The sequence below is a fragment of the Filicampus tigris genome, chromosome 8, assembly GCF_054856515.1.
Source record: "Filicampus tigris isolate MCC_2025a chromosome 8, RoL_Ftig_1.0, whole genome shotgun sequence".
Classification (NCBI taxonomy): domain Eukaryota; kingdom Metazoa; phylum Chordata; class Actinopteri; order Syngnathiformes; family Syngnathidae; genus Filicampus; species Filicampus tigris.
The window spans coordinates 1721956-1741080 of NC_141224.1; the positions used below are offsets into that span (position 1 = coordinate 1721956).

At 47.1% G+C, this 19125-nt stretch overlaps 1 protein-coding gene and 22 non-coding genes across 26 annotated transcripts in view; 3 read left to right on the forward strand and 20 right to left on the reverse strand.

The window, feature by feature from the left end:
* bbs9 (Bardet-Biedl syndrome 9) overlaps positions 1-19125 on the forward strand; it is a 101647-nt gene that overhangs the window by 71573 nt on the left and 10949 nt on the right. Inside the window, exon 23 of one of the 4 annotated variants that reach the window (XM_086039407.1) lies at positions 687-842. The exons of the other annotated variants lie outside the window; for them this stretch is intronic. Coding sequence (XP_085895533.1) covers positions 687-697 — 11 coding nt within the window. The 3' untranslated portion in view covers positions 698-842. Of the gene's footprint in view, positions 1-686; positions 843-19125 lie in introns of those variants that run through there. 4 annotated transcript variants of the gene reach the window in all.
* Positions 3529-3601, reverse strand: trnak-cuu (transfer RNA lysine (anticodon CUU)). Its single transcript has one exon. It is a non-coding gene; the product is annotated as a tRNA-Lys (tRNA).
* Positions 3797-3869, reverse strand: trnak-cuu (transfer RNA lysine (anticodon CUU)). Its single transcript has one exon. It is a non-coding gene; the product is annotated as a tRNA-Lys (tRNA).
* trnak-cuu (transfer RNA lysine (anticodon CUU)) lies at positions 4113-4185 on the reverse strand. Its single transcript has one exon. It is a non-coding gene; the product is annotated as a tRNA-Lys (tRNA).
* Positions 4415-4487, reverse strand: trnak-cuu (transfer RNA lysine (anticodon CUU)). The gene has a single exon. It is a non-coding gene; the product is annotated as a tRNA-Lys (tRNA).
* Positions 4731-4803, reverse strand: trnak-cuu (transfer RNA lysine (anticodon CUU)). Its single transcript has one exon. It is a non-coding gene; the product is annotated as a tRNA-Lys (tRNA).
* On the reverse strand, positions 5035-5107 carry trnak-cuu (transfer RNA lysine (anticodon CUU)). Its single transcript has one exon. It is a non-coding gene; the product is annotated as a tRNA-Lys (tRNA).
* Positions 5351-5423, reverse strand: trnak-cuu (transfer RNA lysine (anticodon CUU)). Its single transcript has one exon. It is a non-coding gene; the product is annotated as a tRNA-Lys (tRNA).
* Positions 5667-5739, reverse strand: trnak-cuu (transfer RNA lysine (anticodon CUU)). The gene has a single exon. It is a non-coding gene; the product is annotated as a tRNA-Lys (tRNA).
* Positions 5984-6056, reverse strand: trnak-cuu (transfer RNA lysine (anticodon CUU)). Its single transcript has one exon. It is a non-coding gene; the product is annotated as a tRNA-Lys (tRNA).
* Positions 6288-6360, reverse strand: trnak-cuu (transfer RNA lysine (anticodon CUU)). Its single transcript has one exon. It is a non-coding gene; the product is annotated as a tRNA-Lys (tRNA).
* Positions 6602-6674, reverse strand: trnak-cuu (transfer RNA lysine (anticodon CUU)). The gene has a single exon. It is a non-coding gene; the product is annotated as a tRNA-Lys (tRNA).
* On the reverse strand, positions 6906-6978 carry trnak-cuu (transfer RNA lysine (anticodon CUU)). The gene has a single exon. It is a non-coding gene; the product is annotated as a tRNA-Lys (tRNA).
* On the reverse strand, positions 7222-7294 carry trnak-cuu (transfer RNA lysine (anticodon CUU)). The gene has a single exon. It is a non-coding gene; the product is annotated as a tRNA-Lys (tRNA).
* trnak-cuu (transfer RNA lysine (anticodon CUU)) lies at positions 7530-7602 on the reverse strand. The gene has a single exon. It is a non-coding gene; the product is annotated as a tRNA-Lys (tRNA).
* trnak-cuu (transfer RNA lysine (anticodon CUU)) lies at positions 7838-7910 on the reverse strand. The gene has a single exon. It is a non-coding gene; the product is annotated as a tRNA-Lys (tRNA).
* On the reverse strand, positions 8146-8218 carry trnak-cuu (transfer RNA lysine (anticodon CUU)). The gene has a single exon. It is a non-coding gene; the product is annotated as a tRNA-Lys (tRNA).
* On the reverse strand, positions 12548-12620 carry trnak-cuu (transfer RNA lysine (anticodon CUU)). The gene has a single exon. It is a non-coding gene; the product is annotated as a tRNA-Lys (tRNA).
* trnak-cuu (transfer RNA lysine (anticodon CUU)) lies at positions 13159-13231 on the forward strand. Its single transcript has one exon. It is a non-coding gene; the product is annotated as a tRNA-Lys (tRNA).
* trnak-cuu (transfer RNA lysine (anticodon CUU)) lies at positions 13687-13759 on the forward strand. Its single transcript has one exon. It is a non-coding gene; the product is annotated as a tRNA-Lys (tRNA).
* On the reverse strand, positions 14369-14441 carry trnak-cuu (transfer RNA lysine (anticodon CUU)). The gene has a single exon. It is a non-coding gene; the product is annotated as a tRNA-Lys (tRNA).
* trnak-cuu (transfer RNA lysine (anticodon CUU)) lies at positions 15985-16057 on the reverse strand. Its single transcript has one exon. It is a non-coding gene; the product is annotated as a tRNA-Lys (tRNA).
* Positions 16314-16386, reverse strand: trnak-cuu (transfer RNA lysine (anticodon CUU)). The gene has a single exon. It is a non-coding gene; the product is annotated as a tRNA-Lys (tRNA).

Below are 19125 nucleotides of genomic sequence, written 5' to 3' on the forward strand. Positions count from 1 at the left end.
GAGGCCGTTATGAGGCAGGCGAGGTCATCACAGGAAGCGACCGTTGCATTTATTCGATTCGATTCAAATCCGTTTGAATGCGATAGCGCCATATCACAACAGAAATTGTATCAGTGCACAGGACACTGTAGAATTGAGTTATGCCCTCTAAAATAAGCGTGAGGGGAAAAAAAAAAAATCACTGTGCTTGTGCTCAGTTCGCTTCCCGTAAACATCTTCACGCAACATGACCAAAACTCGGAAGAGCCTGCCGACTCTACGCGGACTTTGCCCAACACGGAGTGGCGTTTCCAAGCCGAAAGACAACAAAAGCAGCGCAGAGTGTGCTGTGACCAGACGGCCATTACACCTGCTGGTGTTTGAGCTGGTAACACCAAGATGGATTCCCAAACTTCCCAAAGTTATTTCAGGCACTCTATTTGATGCGTCGTAGCACAAACAAAATCGATATCGTTTCGCAGATCCGTTTGTGAATTCAAGACATTAAGGCTGATCTCTTGCTTTTTGCACTCAGGTACTTCCCGCCACTGATAGGCACACATTCTTTGATCATTTTTAAAAAGTGCCGTGCTCTTTGAACGAACAGTGGCAAGCACCCCCCCCCAGATTCACCATGCGGCGATGCGATGTTCACATGAAAGCCCACTCTGCTTGTAACGTGTGTGTGTGCGCGTGTGCGTGGACAGACAGCAATTAAGCGGGAACATCCCAGTGGGAGCAGTTCTGCCGACTCCCATCAATCACACCGCAAACCGCTGGAATGTCTGCAGGGATGCGCTGGCGTGTGCGCCGCGCTCTCACGTTGTTGTGATGGCTCAGGAGAGTGGAAGCCTGCCTTGGATTTGGGAACCACGCAACCTGACGTGTGCTGCTGCTGCTGCGCTGAAATCATCTTTTAAGGGGCGGTGGGGGGGGGGGGGGGGGCATCTTGAAAATCAATAAAAACGGACTCGTTTTGGCTCACGGCTTTTTTCGCTGCTGTGTCGCGGTTTTTGTTTGCAAATCTTGATTTTACGGGACCACTTTGTGGGTTCTGTGTAAAACACACATGAGAATGAATGCATTGTGTACGTCCACAGCTATGGATAGATACTGTCGATTAGGGATGGGACTTTAAAAAAATAAAAAGGATCTTTGTAAGAAGTGGTATAACCCGGTAATGTTTGCCAGCTCAACAATTCTGCTGATTGATTACTATAAGTAAGTACGAGAAGTAAATAATATGTCAATGGTAAGGCTGGTTGAAAAAAAAAATTTTTTTTTAAATAGCGTCAGCTCACGGCGCTGAAATACAGAAAACAGAATTGATTACGTTATGTGCAATGCCCTCAATATGTACAGTTTCTGTTGATGTACGTAATATGTATCCCTAAGGCATTACAGACATCAATGAAATGTAAACATGCTTGATTTTGTATTTGAACGGGATGTAGACCTATGGATTATTTTCTCGTAACTGTGTGAAACGGGGCTTTAGTGTCCGATACTTGAAGTGAAGATGGGACAAAGGTTTCTCTGTGACGGCTGTGCCCCGCTCCCAATCCCGGTCAACTTATTTTAGGAGCCATGGACTCTCGTTTTAGAGCTGGAATACACTACTTGTACTCATCACACCACACATATACAACATTGCTTTCATTGTGCGTGTGTGTGTGGTGGTGGGGGGGATATGAAGGGGTTAAAGCGGGGAAGTGCTGGAGCCAGAGAGATTGACCCAGACATGACCTGCCTATGAGAACATGGCTACACGCGCGCACACACACACACACACACACACACTGGAATAATGGTGGAGAGAACAATCGCATCATGACCTACTACTAACAATATTAACTCAACACCACCCATTCAGGTGCCGGAATAAAGAACCATCCTTATTTTAATGCAACAATTCAAGAATATGATGTTGAGAAACTGCCCCCGAAATCTCAAGGTTGCCCACAAACGATTACTTCCTGGCATTTGGCCAATCAGATAGCAGCGCGCCGCTGCTTTGGAAGCACATTAGCCGTGAAAAACATTTTGCAATGGGCCGGATTCATAAGTGGCCGTGTGTGTTGTGGTGTTTTCTCTGGAAGTGGTAACAACTTGTACTCGTCGACGCCGCTCTGAGAGTTCCGCACTTAGCCGTCATTAAGTCCTAGGCGACGTCAGTTCCGGTGCCACTGCGCCTCTCTTAACCCGACTGAATGATTTAGTCTGGGGGAAAATGACTCAAAAATGTCACACCAGAGGAGAATCACTCACAATTGTCATCAGAGACATCCAATAAGTCAAACTTTGATGGAAAAGGGGAAATATGTTTTTTTTTTTGTTTTTTTTAAATGGGCCCCATCGTAGGTGTGTGTGTAAATGGAAGCAGATGACCAAAATGCAGCGCTATCTCAACCAAACTTCCTGAATGGCTTTCGTTACATTGAAAGCCACAATCAGTTAATCAGTCCACGGCTGTTGTTGACCACACACTTTACGATTTGCGTACGTTTAACGTTTACGATTTCAGAGATTGTGCAGGAAAAATCACTCTTTATATCAACCACACCTCCGGATAATACTCAGGATCATCTTTAGAGACATCGCATCGTCAAGCCTTTGCCGCCTTTGATCCCATTTTGAGCCGCCGTGGAGTTTATGGATCGGCCCAACTGGGTCCTACATCCTATTACGCGTGAAGATTTTGCATCTTGAAAAGTCAACAGACTTCATATTTACGATTTGTTGACCGGTGTAATCTGTCCCTTTGCCGTCTTTGACGGAAAGAGGGAATTGGGCTCAACGTCGGCCCAATTATCTCCTTGTGTGTGTGCTCTGCTCAACACAGAAACACATGCCAGTCAATCTCAAACAGTCCACAAAGGAATGGTAACACTACTTTAGTGGAAGTGTTCTTACTTGTGCCATCCCCTCCTTGTGCATATTTTGACTTTAATTGGAACATCTCGAGCCATGACAGCGCCGCCTCTCAGTCCACCATCGCCGTGGCAACCAATAACGGCTAACCTTTACCGTCCACCACATAAAGATGTCATCAGGCGGCCTCATTAGGTTTTTTTTTCCCGTCCACCTGTACAACTCCCCCAACGACGCCCCCATGCAGCTGCTGAGTGTTCACACACACATCTCCACGATCTTGGCAAAGGCTCCGGCTCATCAAGTTGATTTCAAGTCAGGTGGAGACGAGCTAACGCGAGCCAAAGCACGGTGTGAACACGAAACGGACTCAAGCTGAGGTCATCTGGCCTCCACGCCTCTTCTCTCTGTCCCTCAATAAATAATCACACACACACACACACGCACTTTGGTGTACGTGAAGGAGCGTCCGCTGAGAGCTGTAAAAGCATGAGACGAATGCGGCGGTGAGGTGAGGCGATGCGAGGCGAGAAGACAGCTGATAAGAGAGCATTAGTTGGTGATGTCATCACGTCTGAGATCATTTTGACATCGACAAGCGCTCGCCCATGCAGCTGTGTGTGCGTATGATCCAGTATGACAGTCTCTTGTACCTAATAAAGTGTCCTAAAAGGCAACCGCCCAACGTGGGGCTCGGACCCGCGACCCTGAGATTAAGAGTCTCATGCTCTACCGACCGAGCTAGCCGGGCTGTCTGAATGTGGTTTCACATAACCCGTCAACGGTGTCAATTCTCCCATCTGGGCGCCGGCGTTTGTCAGAAGGTACCAACACGAAATGTATATGATAAAGGGACCCTGTTTTTTCCCAGTTTTGGACGTAGTAAGAGTAGCAGAACGGCAGGTTCGGATTGAACACAAACAAGCATTTGGCAACAAAAGAGCCTCGCCCAACGTGGGGCTCGAACCCACGACCCTGAGATTAAGAGTCTCATGCTCTACCGACTGAGCTAGCCGGGCTGTCTCAATATGGTTTCACCTAACCCGTCAACGGTGGCAATTTTTCCATCTGGGCATTGCAGAGCGTGTCGGAACGGTAATTCTGTGACAGTCAGAGCACGGCAGTGAAGACTAAATCTCTGTTTTAGCGTGTTCTCTAGTGTGTGCGTCATAAACCTACCAACAAGACTGGGGTGGGTGTCCTGGCAGATCTCTTATCCAGTATGACAGTTTCTAGTACCTAATGGTGTCCGAAAAGGTAGCCACCCAACGTGGGGGTCGAACCCACGACCCTGAAATTAAGAGTCTCATGATCTACCGACTGAGCTAGCCGGGCTACGTTAATGTGGTTTCACAAAACCCGTCAACAGTGGTAATTTTTCCATCTGGGCGTTGAGTGTGGCGGAACGGCAATTCTGTGATAGTCAGAGCACGGCAGTGAAGACTAAATGTCTGTTTTAGCGTGTGTGTAGTAAGGGTACCAACAAGGACTGGGGTGGGTGTCCTGGCAGATCTCTGATCCAGTATGACAGTTTCTAGTACCTAATAGTGTTCAAAAAGGCAGCCGCCCAACATGGGGGTCGAATCCACGACCCTGAGATTAAGAGTCTCATGCTCTACCGACTGAGCTAGCCGGGCTGTCGGAATGTGTTTTCACATTCCACTTCAACGGTGGCAATTTTTCCATCTGGGCTTTGCAGAGTATGGCGGAACGGCAATTCTGTGATAGTCAGAGCACGGCAGTGAAGACTAAATGTCTGTTTTACGTATTCTCAAGTGTGCGTGTAGTAAAGGTACCAATGAGGACTGGGGTGGGTGTCCTGGCAGATCTCTTATCGAGTATGACAGTTTCTAGTATCTAATAGTGTCCGAAAAGGCAGCCGCCCAACGTGGGGGTCGAACCCACGACCCTGAGATTAAGAGTCTCATGCTCTACCGACTGAGCTAGCCGGGCTACGTTAATCTGGTCTCACAAAACCCGTCAACGGTGGCAATTTTTCCATCTGGGCGTTGCAGAGTGTGTCAGAACGGCAATTCTGTGACAGTCAGAGCACGGCAGTGAAGACTAAATCTCTGTTTTAGCGTGTGTGTCATAAAGCTACCAACAAGACTGGGGTGGGTGTCCTGGCAGATCTCTGATGCAGTATGACAGTTTCTAGTACCTAATGGTGTCCGAAAAGTCAGATGCCCAACGTGGGGGTCGAACCCACGACCCTGAGATTAAGAGTCTCATGCTCTACCGACTGAGCTAGCCGGGCTACCTTAATCTGGTTTCACAAAACCCGTCAACGGTGGCAATTTTTCCATCTGGGCGTTGCGGAGTGTGGTGGAACAGCAATTCTGTGGTAGTCAGAGGACGGCAGCGAAGACTAAATGTCTGTTTTACGTATTCTCAAGTGTGTGTGTAGTAAAGGTACCAATGAGGACTGGGGTGGGTGTCCTGGCAGATCTCTTATCCAGTATGACAGTTTCTAGTACCTAATAGTGTCCGAAAAGGCAGCCGCCCAACGTGGGGGTTGAACCCACGACCCTGAGATTAAGAGTCTCATGCTCTACCGACTGAGCTAGCCGGGCTATGTTAATCTGCTTTCACAAAACCCGTCAACGGTGGCAATTTTTCCATCTGGGCGTTGCAGAGTGTGTCGGAACGGCAATTCTGTGACAGTCAGAGCACGGCAGCGAAGACTAAATGTCTGTTTTACGTATTCTCAAGTGTGTGTGTAGTAAAGGTACCAATGAGGACTGGGGTGGGTGTCCTGGCAGATCTCTTATCCAGTATGACAGTTTCTAGTACCTAATAGTGTCCGAAAAGGCAGCCGCCCAACGTGGGGGTCGAACCCACGACCCTGAGATTAAGAGTCTCATGCTCTACCGACTGAGCTAGCCGGGCTACCTTAATCTGGTTTCACAAAACCCGTCAACGGTGGCAATTTTTCCATCTGGGCGTTGCGGAGTGTGGTGGAACAGCAATTCTGTGGTAGTCAGAGCACGGCAGCGAAGACTAATTTGTCTGTTTTACGTATTCTCAAGTGTGTGTGTAGTAAAGGTACCAATGAGGACTGGGGTGGGTGTCCTGGCAGATCTCTTATCCAGTATGACAGTTTCTAGTATCTAATAGTGTCCGAAAAGGCAGCCGCCCAACGTGGGGGTCGAACCCACGACCCTGAGATTAAGAGTCTCATGCTCTACCGACTGAGCTAGCCGGGCTACGTTAATCTGGTCTCACAAAACCCGTCAACGGTGGCAATTTTTCCATCTGGGCGTTGCAGAGTGTGTCAGAACGGCAATTCTGTGACAGTCAGAGCACGGCAGTGAAGACTAAATCTCTGTTTTAGCGTGTGTGTCATAAAGCTACCAACAAGACTGGGGTGGGTGTCCTGGCAGATCTCTTATCCAGTATGACAGTTTCTAGTACCTAATAGTGTCCGAAAAGGCAGCCGCCCAACGTGGGGGTCGAACCCACGACCCTGAGATTAAGAGTCTCATGCTCTACCGACTGAGCTAGCCGGGCTACGTTAATCTGCTTTCACAAAACCCGTCAACGGTGGCAATTTTTTCATCTGGGCGTTGCAGAGTGTCAGAACGGCAATTCTGTGACAGTCAGAGCACGGCAGTGAAGACTAAATGTCTGTTTTACGTATTCTCAAGTGTGCGTGTAGCAAAGGTACCAATGAGGACTACGGTGGGTGTCCTGGCAGATCTCTTATCCAGTATGACAGTTTCTAGTATCTAATAGTGTCCGAAAAGGCAGCCGCCCAACGTGGGGGTCGAACCCACGACCCTGAGATTAAGAGTCTCATGCTCTACCGACTGAGCTAGCCGGGCTACGTTAATCTGGTTTCACAAAACCCGTCAACGGTGGCAATTTTTCCATCTGGGCGCTGCAGAGTGTGTCAGAACGGCAATTCTGTGACAGTCAGAGCACGGCAGTGAAGACTAAATCTCTGTTTTAGCGTGTGTGTCATAAAGCTACCAACAAGACTGGGGTGGGTGTCCTGGCAGATCTCTTATCCAGTATGACAGTTACGAGTACCTAATAGTGTCCGAAAAGGCAGCCGCCCAACATGGGGGTCGAACCCACGACCCTGAGATTAAGAGTCTCATGCTCTACCGACTGAGCTAGCCGGGCTGTCGGAATGTGTTTTCACATTGCCCTTCAACGGTGGCAATTTTTTCATCTGGGCTTTGCAGAGTATGGCAGAACGGCAATTCTGTGATAGTGAGAGCACGGCAGTGAAGACTAAATGTCTGTTTTACGTATTCTCAAGTGTGCGTGTAGTAAAGGTACCAATGAGGACTGGGGTGGGTGTCCTGGCAGATCTCTTATCCAGTATGACAGTTTCTAGTACCTAATAGTGTCCGAAAAGGCAGCCGCCCAACGTGGGGGTCGAACCCACGACCCTGAGATTAAGAGTCTCATGCTCTACCGACTGAGCTAGCCGGGCTGTCGGGATGTGTTTTCACATTCCCCTTCAACGGTGGCAATTTTTCCATCTGGGCGAGTGGCGGAACGGCAATTCTGTGATAGTCAGAGAACGGCAGTGAAGACTAAATCTCAGTTTTAGCGTGTTCTCTAGTGTGTGTGTCATAAGGCTACCAACAAGACTGGGGTGGGTGTCCTGGCAGATCTCTTATCCAGTATGACAGTTTCTAGTACCTAATTGTGTCCGAAAAGGCAGCCGCCCAACGTGGGGCTCGAACCCACGACCCTGAGATTAAGAGTCTCATGCTCTACCGACTGAGCTAGCCGGGCTGTCGGGATGTGTTTTCACATTCCCCTTCAACGGTGGCAATTTTTCCATCTGGGCGAGTGGCGGAACGGCAATTCTGTGATAGTCAGAGAACGGCAGTGAAGACTAAATCTCAGTTTTAGCGTGTTCTCTAGTGTGTGTGTCATAAGGCTACCAACAAGACTGGGGTGGGTGTCCTGGCAGATCTCTTATCCAGTATGACAGTTTCTAGTACCTAATTGTGTCCGAAAAGGCAGCCGCCCAACGTGGGGCTCGAACCCACGACCCTGAGATTAAGAGTCTCATGCTCTACCGACTGAGCTAGCCGGGCTGTCGGGATGTGTTTTCACATTCCCCTTCAACGGTGGCAATTTTTCCATCTGGGCGAGTGGCGGAACGGCAATTCTGTGATAGTCAGAGAACGGCAGTGAAGACTAAATCTCAGTTTTAGCGTGTTCTCTAGTGTGTGTGTCATAAGGCTACCAACAAGACTGGGGTGGGTGTCCTGGCAGATCTCTTATCCAGTATGACAGTTTCTAGTACCTAATTGTGTCCGAAAAGGCAGCCGCCCAACGTGGGGCTCGAACCCACGACCCTGAGATTAAGAGTCTCATGCTCTACCGACTGAGCTAGCCGGGCTGTCGGAATGTGTTTTGCAGAACGGAAGGATGTGTTACATCGAGCAGAACAGGAAGTAATCTGAAAACGTGAGAAAACATGGCGTGCACTCGTCGCTTATCTTTGCCAAAGTGTATGAATGGTGCCACGGGAAAGGAAGATAGAGTCCGGAGAGAAATGAAGCCCGAATCAACCTCCTGCGAGTGTGTTTGAGCAGCTCCTTTTTGCCTCAGCAAACACCTCAAAGAGCACATACAGATGCACTTTGTTTCTGAGTAAATAGAACTTGGATTGTTAGAACAGAGATGGGAAGTAACGGAGTACAAATACTTTGTTGCCGTACTTGAGTAGTTTTCTCCAGTCCTTACTACACGGATTATTTATTTTGTATAATACACTTTATTCTTATCATTACTCTTTACATTTTAACACCAGTATAGTTGCTTTTCAACACAGGTGATGATGATGCATGACGATTAAAAAGTAAACTCGACCAATGTTCGTTGCTCCGCCCATCATATGAATGAAGGCTTACACCTGGTCTCGAACGTCCCAGCTCCTAGCTCTATCTCAAATTATGACATCATCATTTTCGATGTTGTTTTGCACAATGCACATACACTATATATATGCTGGATACACTATATATATGCTGGGGGCGTGTCTTTAGCGTCCTCTTTTACGCCCACCCTTCCCCCATTTAACGTCCGCATGCCGTCGTCAGTCACGTCCGCCTTTTCTCCATATAAGCAGCGTGTCGGCTAGAAGTGCTCCCAGTCAGTCAAGCGGAGCACTCATCAAAGTCAAACAACAACATTTACAGATTGTGAAACTCGGCGCACACATACGGCGCGCCGCATTATAAGGCGCCCCGTACATTTTGGAGAAAATTGAAGACTTTTAAGTGTGCCTTATGTTCATGAAAATACAGTATTATCTGCCTCTTCTTTCTTTTATTTACACTTCAACTTTTCCAGTAGATCTCAGTGCTGCCCGGCATGTTGTGGCAGAACGTGGTACTACGCCGAAGGCATGCAACTTCAAATCATTCCTTACAAAATCATATACAATAGCAGAGATGTGACCGATGAATCGTGATCTAGGGAGAGAACGTTGTATTTTGTCATTCACGACATTGTTGCAGGGAAATTGCAGCGAAAGCAGCACATAAAAAAGAAAAACCTGATACATTTTTGACAAGACACAATGTAATCCGATCGGCCCGACAAGACTTAAATGCGACTTTTAACGATTTATTGCGAGCCGTAGGAAAAACTCTCAACGGCAGTGTGTTAAACACAATAGCTAACATGTAACAGATGTGTGCGCACACGCACGTGCGTGTGTGCGGGGCGGAGAGGCTGTTAGATTTATGGCACGTGGGATAAAACAGTTCTAAGTTAGATAAATAAGTAATATACTCTGGATGTGTCTCGCCCACTCTCGCTCTCCGCGGGACACACTGCTGTCTTTGTTCCCTTTGGGCAAAAACGCGCACACGCACTTCGGAGGATGTTTCTTTAAAAGAATACGCCGCGTATTCTTCAGGCCACACGTGTGCACGCTAAGCGCTTGCATCCTTTCACACGAGCGCTGCGCAAACAAGCTTAAAGCGGCTCCTCATAAATAAGCGTGGCTGCCAAAGTGTCAACGTGTGTTTTGTGCCCCGGCCGACGTGTTCTTGTATGCCGGCCCGCCGCGTCCTATCAGGATTAGCCTGGAATGTACGCGCTTCCTCTCGCCGTCTGACCAGCCATCCTCCGCCCCGCCGGCGTGCGCTCTTTGCCAGGCACACACTTGAGAGCCAAGTTCATTTCAGCTGACATTTAAAGAGAACACAGCGAAACCCCCCCGATTATCGCCGGGGTTCCGTTGACAGACCCTCCAGCGATGAAGTGAAAATCTGCGATAAAGGCAAACAAAAAATGCGTATTAAACATTTTTAACACGCTTTAAACATGTTTAAAGACCCCATCAAGTGAAATTGTACATTTGTTTGTCAACTAAACAAATACATGTTTGAAGATAATGACTGAAAATGAAAGCAATGACGGAGAACTACTGTAAGTAGCACTCACTTGTGGAGATCAGTTTTCATTCAACAGTTTTTCATCTGTTGCGTTTTCCTGATTCTTGGTGGGGAGTGTCACTGGGACCGGCCTGAGTCCCGCCTCCCCATCTATATTTTGTCCGGTGCAATTGCAATTAGCAGTTAGCTATGTTAGTAGTTCTGCAGACACACTGAAACTTTCACATTTGATGGCTAGGCAGGCACTCCAGACGCAAATGTTAGTACACAAGACATTAAAAAGTCAATTTCATATCATATGTCCCCTCTATAGCGCATAATTGCCATTGTTAGTTCTTCAAGATTCCTCTTTTACACAGAAAACTACCGTATTTTTCGGACCGTTAGGTTCATCGTTGCATTAGGCGCAATATCAATGAACGGGACTATTTCAATACATTTTCATACATAAGGCGCATCGGGTTATAAGGCGCATCATCTTTGTGAAGCATTGTATGTCAGTTTATTCTAATCGCACCGTAGTCTATTTGATAGATTTTGCACTATTCTGCTAGGTTTCACCGAACACGACGTATCGGGTAGTGTCTCGCTTGCTTTTGTTTTCTGTACAACTACACTGGGGTTGTTTTGAGGGGAAAACAGGAGGGCATCCTCCAAAAGACCCCAAAAAGTTTCAACATCAATCCGGTGAATGGTGTTTGTGTTATTACTTTAGCTAATGCTAAATGCTATCTTGGTTGGCAGTTGAAAATCTGTAAACAAGTCAATGCGCTCAGCATGATCCAACCTTTTTTGCTTGGTCGGTGAATAACAGCTTTGTTTTCAAGTGGGAAGTATGTCCAGTGAGCTTCCATATGTCACTTGAAGCAAAGTCAGCGGGGCCTCTAATCATCGCGGCACAATTTCCTGATGATCATTAGCAGCTTCCCAGGTGCATTTTTCACTTTCCACATTAGCAAAATGACGCTGCTTACCTTTCTACAGCCAGCGAAAGAGCCAAACGAGTCCTTGTCCTTCAAGCGCTGGGAGACATGATAAAGAACGCATTCAGCTTGAGCTCACGCTCGCACGCGCACATGCACACACACACACCAATACACTCATGTGAGTGTGTTGCTGTGGTCATATTTAAGTACAGTTGCTCTCCCATGACCACCTCCGGTACCTGGAGACCTCTCTGTCTCTGACCCCCTTCTGCGCTTCCGTGTTTGTGTCTGTCTGCCTCGCCGTCTCGGCCCAATCGGACCGTGTCCGTAAAGAACGGCAGTGAAAACACGCTAGCAGCGAGCATGTCAGTAGAGAACATGTCAGAAAAAGAATATCAGGAAGGAACAACTTGACTGTTACAAGAACCCAACTGTCACAAAAATGGGGCCAAATTTGTACCTTGAAGGGTCTAATGACTTGTCATTGGGGTAGGGTACACCTATTATAGCTTTAAACAGGTTACATCTCGGGACGCTTGAGGCCTAAATAGACCAATCCGACGGCGGGGGGGGGGGGGGGGGGGGATTGTTTCAGATTGCGCCGTGTAGAGAACACCGTCGTAACACCGGATCCCGTCGGGAAGCATCTGGTGGATATTTCAGCCTGTTGAATCGGCATCGTAAGTCGTGACATTTTCACTCTGATTGGCTGTTAGCTAGCCAATCAGCACACGGGGCAAGAACAGGAAGCGACGGATGCGGATAAACTCGGCGATGGGAAGCCTTGGGAATTTTGATTGTTTTGCGCATCGTCACCCTCCGCGTTTCGACATACAATGTCAAGAAGAGCTAGAAGATAACTTTGTCACTATGGTGCAAGAGAGGCATTTTGTGCGGTTTCTCTTGCACCTTTGATGCCTTAATTTTCTTACAAGTACAAGAGCAAGTTTTGGCAAAGTATTTCACAATATTGTGTCAAGAGCGTGAGTGTTTGCTCCGCATGGGAGTTCATTGTGAGCGGAAAATATAGCAGAATGTATTGTTTACGTTTGTATATTCTGCCAATAGCTTTAAGGTTGCATTTTTCTAACCGTGAGGCCTACCGGCGCCAATGGTATGAATGGGGTATTACATCTCACACATGCGTAGAATTCTGGTGTATTTTTGTCGTTTTTTTCCACACCGGGTAGGCGTCGGTCACAGTTGGCTGACGTCGGATTGGTCTACTGAGGCCTTTAGGCCGAACAGAAAGATGAGAGTGGCTGTTGTTGGTCAATATCTGTCAGGTCAACATGAATTGAATGTGAGGCCAGGGGTGGTGCGCCTCCTCTTTTCAGTGGAGCACAACTAAAATTGGAAGGAAGCCTCGGGCATTTGACGGCCCCAAAACACTTGCGCCCAACGTGGGGCTCGAACCCACGACCCTGAGATTAAGAGTCTCATGCTCTACCGACTGAGCTAGCCGGGCTGCCAGAAAAGGTCTTGGCAAGTCCTCTGTCAGCCTTCTCACAGCGCTTTTTTTTTTTTTTTTTTTTTTTTTTTTTCCCCCAGACTTGATTTATTGACAACTTTCTACTGCGCCACTACAAAAACGATTGTTTAAATACACGCTCACACACCATGGTTACAGTCAAATAAACAGTGTCACAATCCTTTTGGACTACTTCCTATGTGTGTTTGTTCTCATTCAGCGACATATGCATACTTGCAGTGCATCGCTTTGCAGGTGAATGCATGCTCGGATATGAGCGCGTGAGCTGTATTTACTGAGCGTGCGTGTGCCCATATGTATATGTGTGCGTGTGGAATGCAGCATGCCAACATGTATTTGATTTATGGCCGAAACGCTGCCTGGCTTGGGCCACAGGAACACTCTTAAAGTGGCAGTCACATCATAAAGTGAAAGTTGCTTAAAATGCCACGAAATTGAATATGAAATCAGAGTGCCTCTCAAGTCATGATAACTTGTCAAATCTGCAAAACCTTTTAAGAGCTTTTAAAAAGGGGCCCGGCTAGCTCAGTCGGTAGAGCATGAGACTCTTAATCTCAGGGTCGTGGGTTCGAGCCCCACGTTGGGCGAGGCTCTTTTGTTGCCAAATGCTTGTTTGTGTTCAATCCGAACCTGCTGGCGGGAAGCGCTCGTCGCACTCGAGCAGCATTGTCGCTTGTTGTTAGCAAGCAAATTTACTGATTTCCACCAACTTGATATTTTATGACAGCTTTGTGTGCGTGCGTGCGTGCGTGCATGCGTGTGTGTGTGTGTGCGTGCGTGCGTGCGTGCGTGTGCCCCGTGTCTATGGCAACAGCAAGGCAGTCAAGTGAAGTTGAAGTGAAAGTAGCAAAGAAAGAAATGGAGTATGTGGGAAGAATCTTAATAGTTGAACAGTAGAGACTTTGTGTTGTGTTTACAGTCTTGTACATACAAACACCCACACATGCACACACACACACACATAGTGACCTTTTTAACAGTTTTCAAGCCCACCAGAGTAAGGCCACAAATGTGTGTGTGTGTGTTTCCAGGCTTCTCTCAAGCCCGGCTAGCTCAGTCGGTAGAGCATGAGACTCTTAATCTCAGGGTCGTGGGTTCGAGCCCCACGTTGGGCGAGAGGCTTTTGGGTGGCTGTTATATGACAGCATGTCCAAATATACTCACTGCGAGGATGCCTGCGTGAGATTTTCAGTCATCCAAGTTCATGGGTAATTTATAAAGGTTTAATCAAGGCAAGTGTCCTCTTGTTTGTGACTCTCTTGTCTCACGCACGTTCCATGGAAAGCGCGGCCATTAAAGTGGTAAAGTGGTAAAGGTAAACGACCAAGAAGAGTCCAGTTTGAGCCATTCAAATTTTGGGACTTACTCATTTGGAACCAGAGGAGCCAAAAAAGAATAGAATGACTCACGTAAATGTACAAAGTAGTCGTCCAAATAATTACTTGCAAGTACTGAGAGATTGTCCAGCCACATCACAACTAAAACAATAATGAATGAAATGGTTATAAGCTAACATGAATGAGCACAATAGGCTCACCAGGCAGAGGTTACAGATAAAACTACCAACTCAGGTTTGAAGTGAAGCTGACGTGGGACCATAGAAATGTTGAAAGCAACACTCCACCTATGCACGTTTCACCTTTCACAAACTCGCCCATTTGCAAACATTTCTGACGAGCGCGAGTAAAACTGATAAGAAGGGAAGGCTCCTTGTAAAAGGGAGCCGCCCAACGTGGGGCTCGAACCCACGACCCTGAGATTAAGAGTCTCATGCTCTACCGACTGAGCTAGCCGGGCTGGATGCTGGTGCTGGTAGCATTAGTCCGTGTCAGCACTCGCTCAGAAGCTTCCGGTTCTGAACCAAATGATTTCAAATCCAGAGCTAAATGCTAAGTTTAGCATTCCTGCCACGAGACTCTTGAGCATCTCGCATTTTTCGATCGCTGCGTGAAAATGGGGTGGATTCCAGGCTTGTGGGTTCACGCGATACACATTGCGTTTAAATGGCGTGCGTGCGGGTGTGTATACGTGTGTGTGTGCGTTACACAGTGATGGACTCTGTTGTCTGCACAGAAAATCAAAGTCGCCCACACTGGTTGTCTTTGTTTATGCTGCGTTGTCACTGTGCGTGTGTGCGCGTGCGTGCGTGTGTCTGTGTATGTTCATTTTTAGTAAGATGACATATGTAGTGCTGTATGTACAGCTGCAAATGCACTTTGTGTGCGTGTGTGTGTGTGTGTGTGTGTGTGTGTCACTCAGCCAGTGTTGTAAACGTCCTCTCTGATGTGGCCGACTATTTAGACAAGAGTTCTGAGCGCATGAGGAAGTTGATGGAGGCGTGTATGTGTGCGCTCGCGCTTGTGCGTGTGCGCGACAGATTTCACACCAGCAGACTTGAAACACTTTACGCGATTTTATAGTAATGGAAAACACTTTTTGAGCAGACCACCACACGGTCGTCTGCATATTGTGTGTGCCTTTGCGTGTGTTGGTGCTCGCAGGGCGTTTCTTGTCCAGAGAGAAAATATCCCGGACGACCACGGGAATGAATCCGCCCACTAAACCGCACCCATTCAAGCAGCCAGCTAGCGAGCGAGCGAGCATTGAAGTTGTGGCCTTCAGCGTGGCTCGCTTTGCCTTTGTGCATCTGCGTTACACGGCGACTACCCTCCGCTTGTTTTCAGCGGACACGCGCACAGACGTCCGACTTTTACGCACACGCTAACGTCTGGAAGCAGCTCGGCTCGGACTTGCCTTCTACCAAATTTCGTCCAATCGCTAAGCTACGCTCTGCAACGACTTTCGCTTTGTAAGACCTTTGAAAATGCTCTCGCCCAACGTGGGAGTCAAACCCACAACCTCGACATGAAGAGTCTCACGCTCCACCGACGGAGCTAGCTTTTTGAAACATTTGCCACTGTCCCTCAAAGCTCCTATTTTCCGGTGCAAACGGGTGAAGGGAGCAATTTTGCAGCGTTGGAGAGGTAGCATCGGTCGACTTTGTCCTGTGTTTTGTCTGCGGCTTTTGACGCCGAATGGGAGGATGAAGGCTGCAATTTCCTGGTGCTGAAGGTGGCATCAAAGGCGCCAGGGCAATTGTGTAAAAGGGAGTAGCGGACAGCGGATGGGAAGTCGAACTGTCGGTCTCCATGTTCGTGGGGAAGGACCGTCTTGGAATGGGAAGGATCGAAGGTGTCCCAGCCGACCATCCGATAGGCAAAGTCAAACTGCCGTCACAGCGTGTTCGTTTCTAATGTTTGTGGGAATGAGGGAAAACTAAGGTCTTCTGGAACTTCTCCTGCCTGACAAAGACATAGTCCAGTTCACCCCAAAATGTTTTCGCCCAACGTGGGGCTCGAACCCACGACCCTGAGATTAAGAGTCTCATGCTCTACCGACTGAGCTAGCCGGGCTTGCTTGGCTGCCTTCTCTCTTCACACTGCCCTTGAAAGTCAGCACATTGTGTTGCCCGCTTTGGAGGTGGTATCAGAGGCACCATTTTTCTTGATTCTGTTTGAAAAGAAATGACATGGAGTAGGCTCACTGCAGTAGGTCATCTGGAGTCAGCCGAAGTAGGAAGCAAGATTGCCATAATGAAATGGGAAAGCCTAACCTCAGCCTGGCACACCCGGACTCGGGTTTGAGACCCAGCGTGTCCTCAAAAGCATTCGCCCAACGTGGGGCTCGAACCCACGACCCTGAGATTAAGAGTCTCATGCTCTACCGACTGAGCTAGCCGGGCGTGATGTCTCGGTACCTTTTCACACTCCATGTCAAAGCTTTCCTTGGCATGTGCTGCGAGGCGGCAGTCGAGGAATAAATGTCACACTTGAGAATTCCGCACATTTAGTAAAAGTGTATTGGATGTCCCATGACGGAAAGTGGCCCAGAAATAGACTTTGAGCAATTGTGAGACAAATGGGTTTGGTTATTATTAAATAGATTACATTTGGGAAGTAACTTTCCCAACATTGAACGTAAATGAACCGCAAAGTTGTTCTTCTCGTTTTACACTTTTTGGTGCCGTCATGACATTTGCAAACAATTCCATCTTTGTGACCCCTTTTCAAGAGCAAAGCACACATGGAGGCACATGGAAATATGAACTATGACGGGAAGCTAATGGCTAAGAGTAAAAACACAAAGTCCAGAGCTGGGAAAACGCTCTGAGCACCTGCACGTCCGTCCGTCAACTTTGAGTTTTTCTCGAGGGAGCCCTCGCAAACGTCCGCAAACATTGACGTAAAACAAGATGGCAGCAAGCGAAAAAGCCTCCGTTTGTAGACTCTTGTAGGCTCTTTTTTTTTCCCTCTTTTGCGACACTTAGGCGCTAAGTCGGCTTCTTCAGACGGATCAGTGTGTCGGGAAATCCGGCCTAGTGTCGTTCCATTCGCCGGCATCGAGGGAATACGCTCATTATACTGTGCTCCCCACAAACGAGCGGCGGAGGTGTTTCATTTTCACTAGCAAGAAAAAACAATGAGTGCTTCTTGTCCTCCACGTCAGCTGCTTATTATATCATAATTATATGTATGTACAGCAGATACATATACAGTATGTGCGTGGATGTTTTAATCATATTTGGTGCTTTTTAAAAAGCTTCAGCTCCATGGGGAAAAAAATTCTCCCTTTTTTGTCATTAGAATTTATCGTCTGCACCATTGCTATTTCGCAGATTTTAAAATATTTTTTTCATGTTCCACATCCGCCCTTGGTAGGTAAAAATCCATCATATAAAGAGATCATCTATTCAAAACGTTTTCATACCTGTCAGGAATATCCACCACTGGATTTAAAAAAAAAATAAAAAATGCCAATACCTCATTTGCCAGCAACTGGAGAAGCAGAGCATAGACAATTTAGGCACCTGTGAGAATTCACAATCGAGGCGGGATTAGCCACATTTCTGCTCGACCGCTACGTTTATCACCATTATTTTTTTACAAAAAAAAAAATTAAACTTCAAACCGATAGATAGCCCTCGTTGGGTGTGTTGTAAAACTCTCTGATGAATAAGTCATGCTACCAATGTAGCAGGCGTGGCTAATGTTGGCTTGTTTAGTGCGAGTGTTAGCTCAGTATTGCAAATATGATTGTTTTTTGTTCATATTTCACCCTTGTAATGAATTAGATAGACCGAGTAGACTACAATGCAGTTTCCTGTCAGTGTTCATCTTTTTATGTCGCCAACTGAAGACGAAAAAAGCCAAGTGCATGTGAGATGAGGATCCGTGGATTATCTGCGGCGCGTTCAAAGCCCGCACGTTCCGCTTGCTCAGGCCTGTTAGCGACGCTGCATTCAACTGCACGCAGCCGTCGTCAAAATACAGGCGGCCGCACAGATTGCCCGCAGCCAACCCACTGCACATCGTGCGCGCGCGGATGTGTTTGCAGTGTGTATGTGTGTTTGATTCTGGGCTGACTGAATTTCAGTGTGTAGTGCATTGTAAAAAAAAAAAAAAAAAAAATGGGCGAACTCAAAATTTCATGGCGACAAACTTCCATCAAATTTTAGGCTGGGCAATTCAACAAAATATTTTCAATTTTGCTGTTGTGAAAATGGACTTTTCCACATTGGGCAACAATAACTACAAATTTGCAGGACTAATTGCTCTTTGTGTTGTCCCCCAACTTCAGTGTATCAGTCAAAACAACTCAGCCATTTGTTTTGGAGCAAACAACTTGCTTGTTTTGTTGTGCTAATCTACATCGGTTGCCATCCATGTCAATCATTCGTATTTGAAAGTTGTTCCAACTTAAATGACTGTTTTAGCCCCCAAAAATGACAAGTTGTGTTTTGTCCCCATTTTGTTCAACCACATTAACGTTGCAATGACTAAATGATTGAAAAACGATCTGCAAATCCACAAGTGCCGCGCCACTAGTCTGCAGGGGTCCCGTGTTCTTTAATCCCCTCGCATGTGGGCCGCCGCTGATGCACTTTCAGCTGTTTATTGAACAGGACAAACAGTCAAACACACACCTTCAAAATGAGCACACTTGCAAAGACCAGACAGTCACGCTAAATCAAAATAATCGGCCACCCCGGCCTCCAAGGCACACATGAATACTACTGTAAAAACAAAAATTCACATTAGGATTCTCACATCAAGCTGCCACCCAATGTGTGGGTGGGCAGGGGGCCGTCAAACCAACAACACTGATATTAAAGGTCCCATGATCTACCAGTTGAGCAAGCAGCTAGCTGTCATTATGCTAAGGTCAAATCAAACTTGAATTGATTAATGCAATTCACGTAGATAGGTGCGAACGTGTACCGGGCAACACCATGCGTTGGACGCGACGCGAGTGACTTATGTTTATGTTTACGCCGCATTTGGTGGAATTTTGTGATGTTGTCGTAGTGAACGCTTAAAAGATTGGAAAAAGTGTTTTCGTAAGGTAACAACTCTATACTCTCTTTCATATGAATGATTTGTTTGCTTTTATATTAGCGTGAGTCAAACCTATATGACCCCCA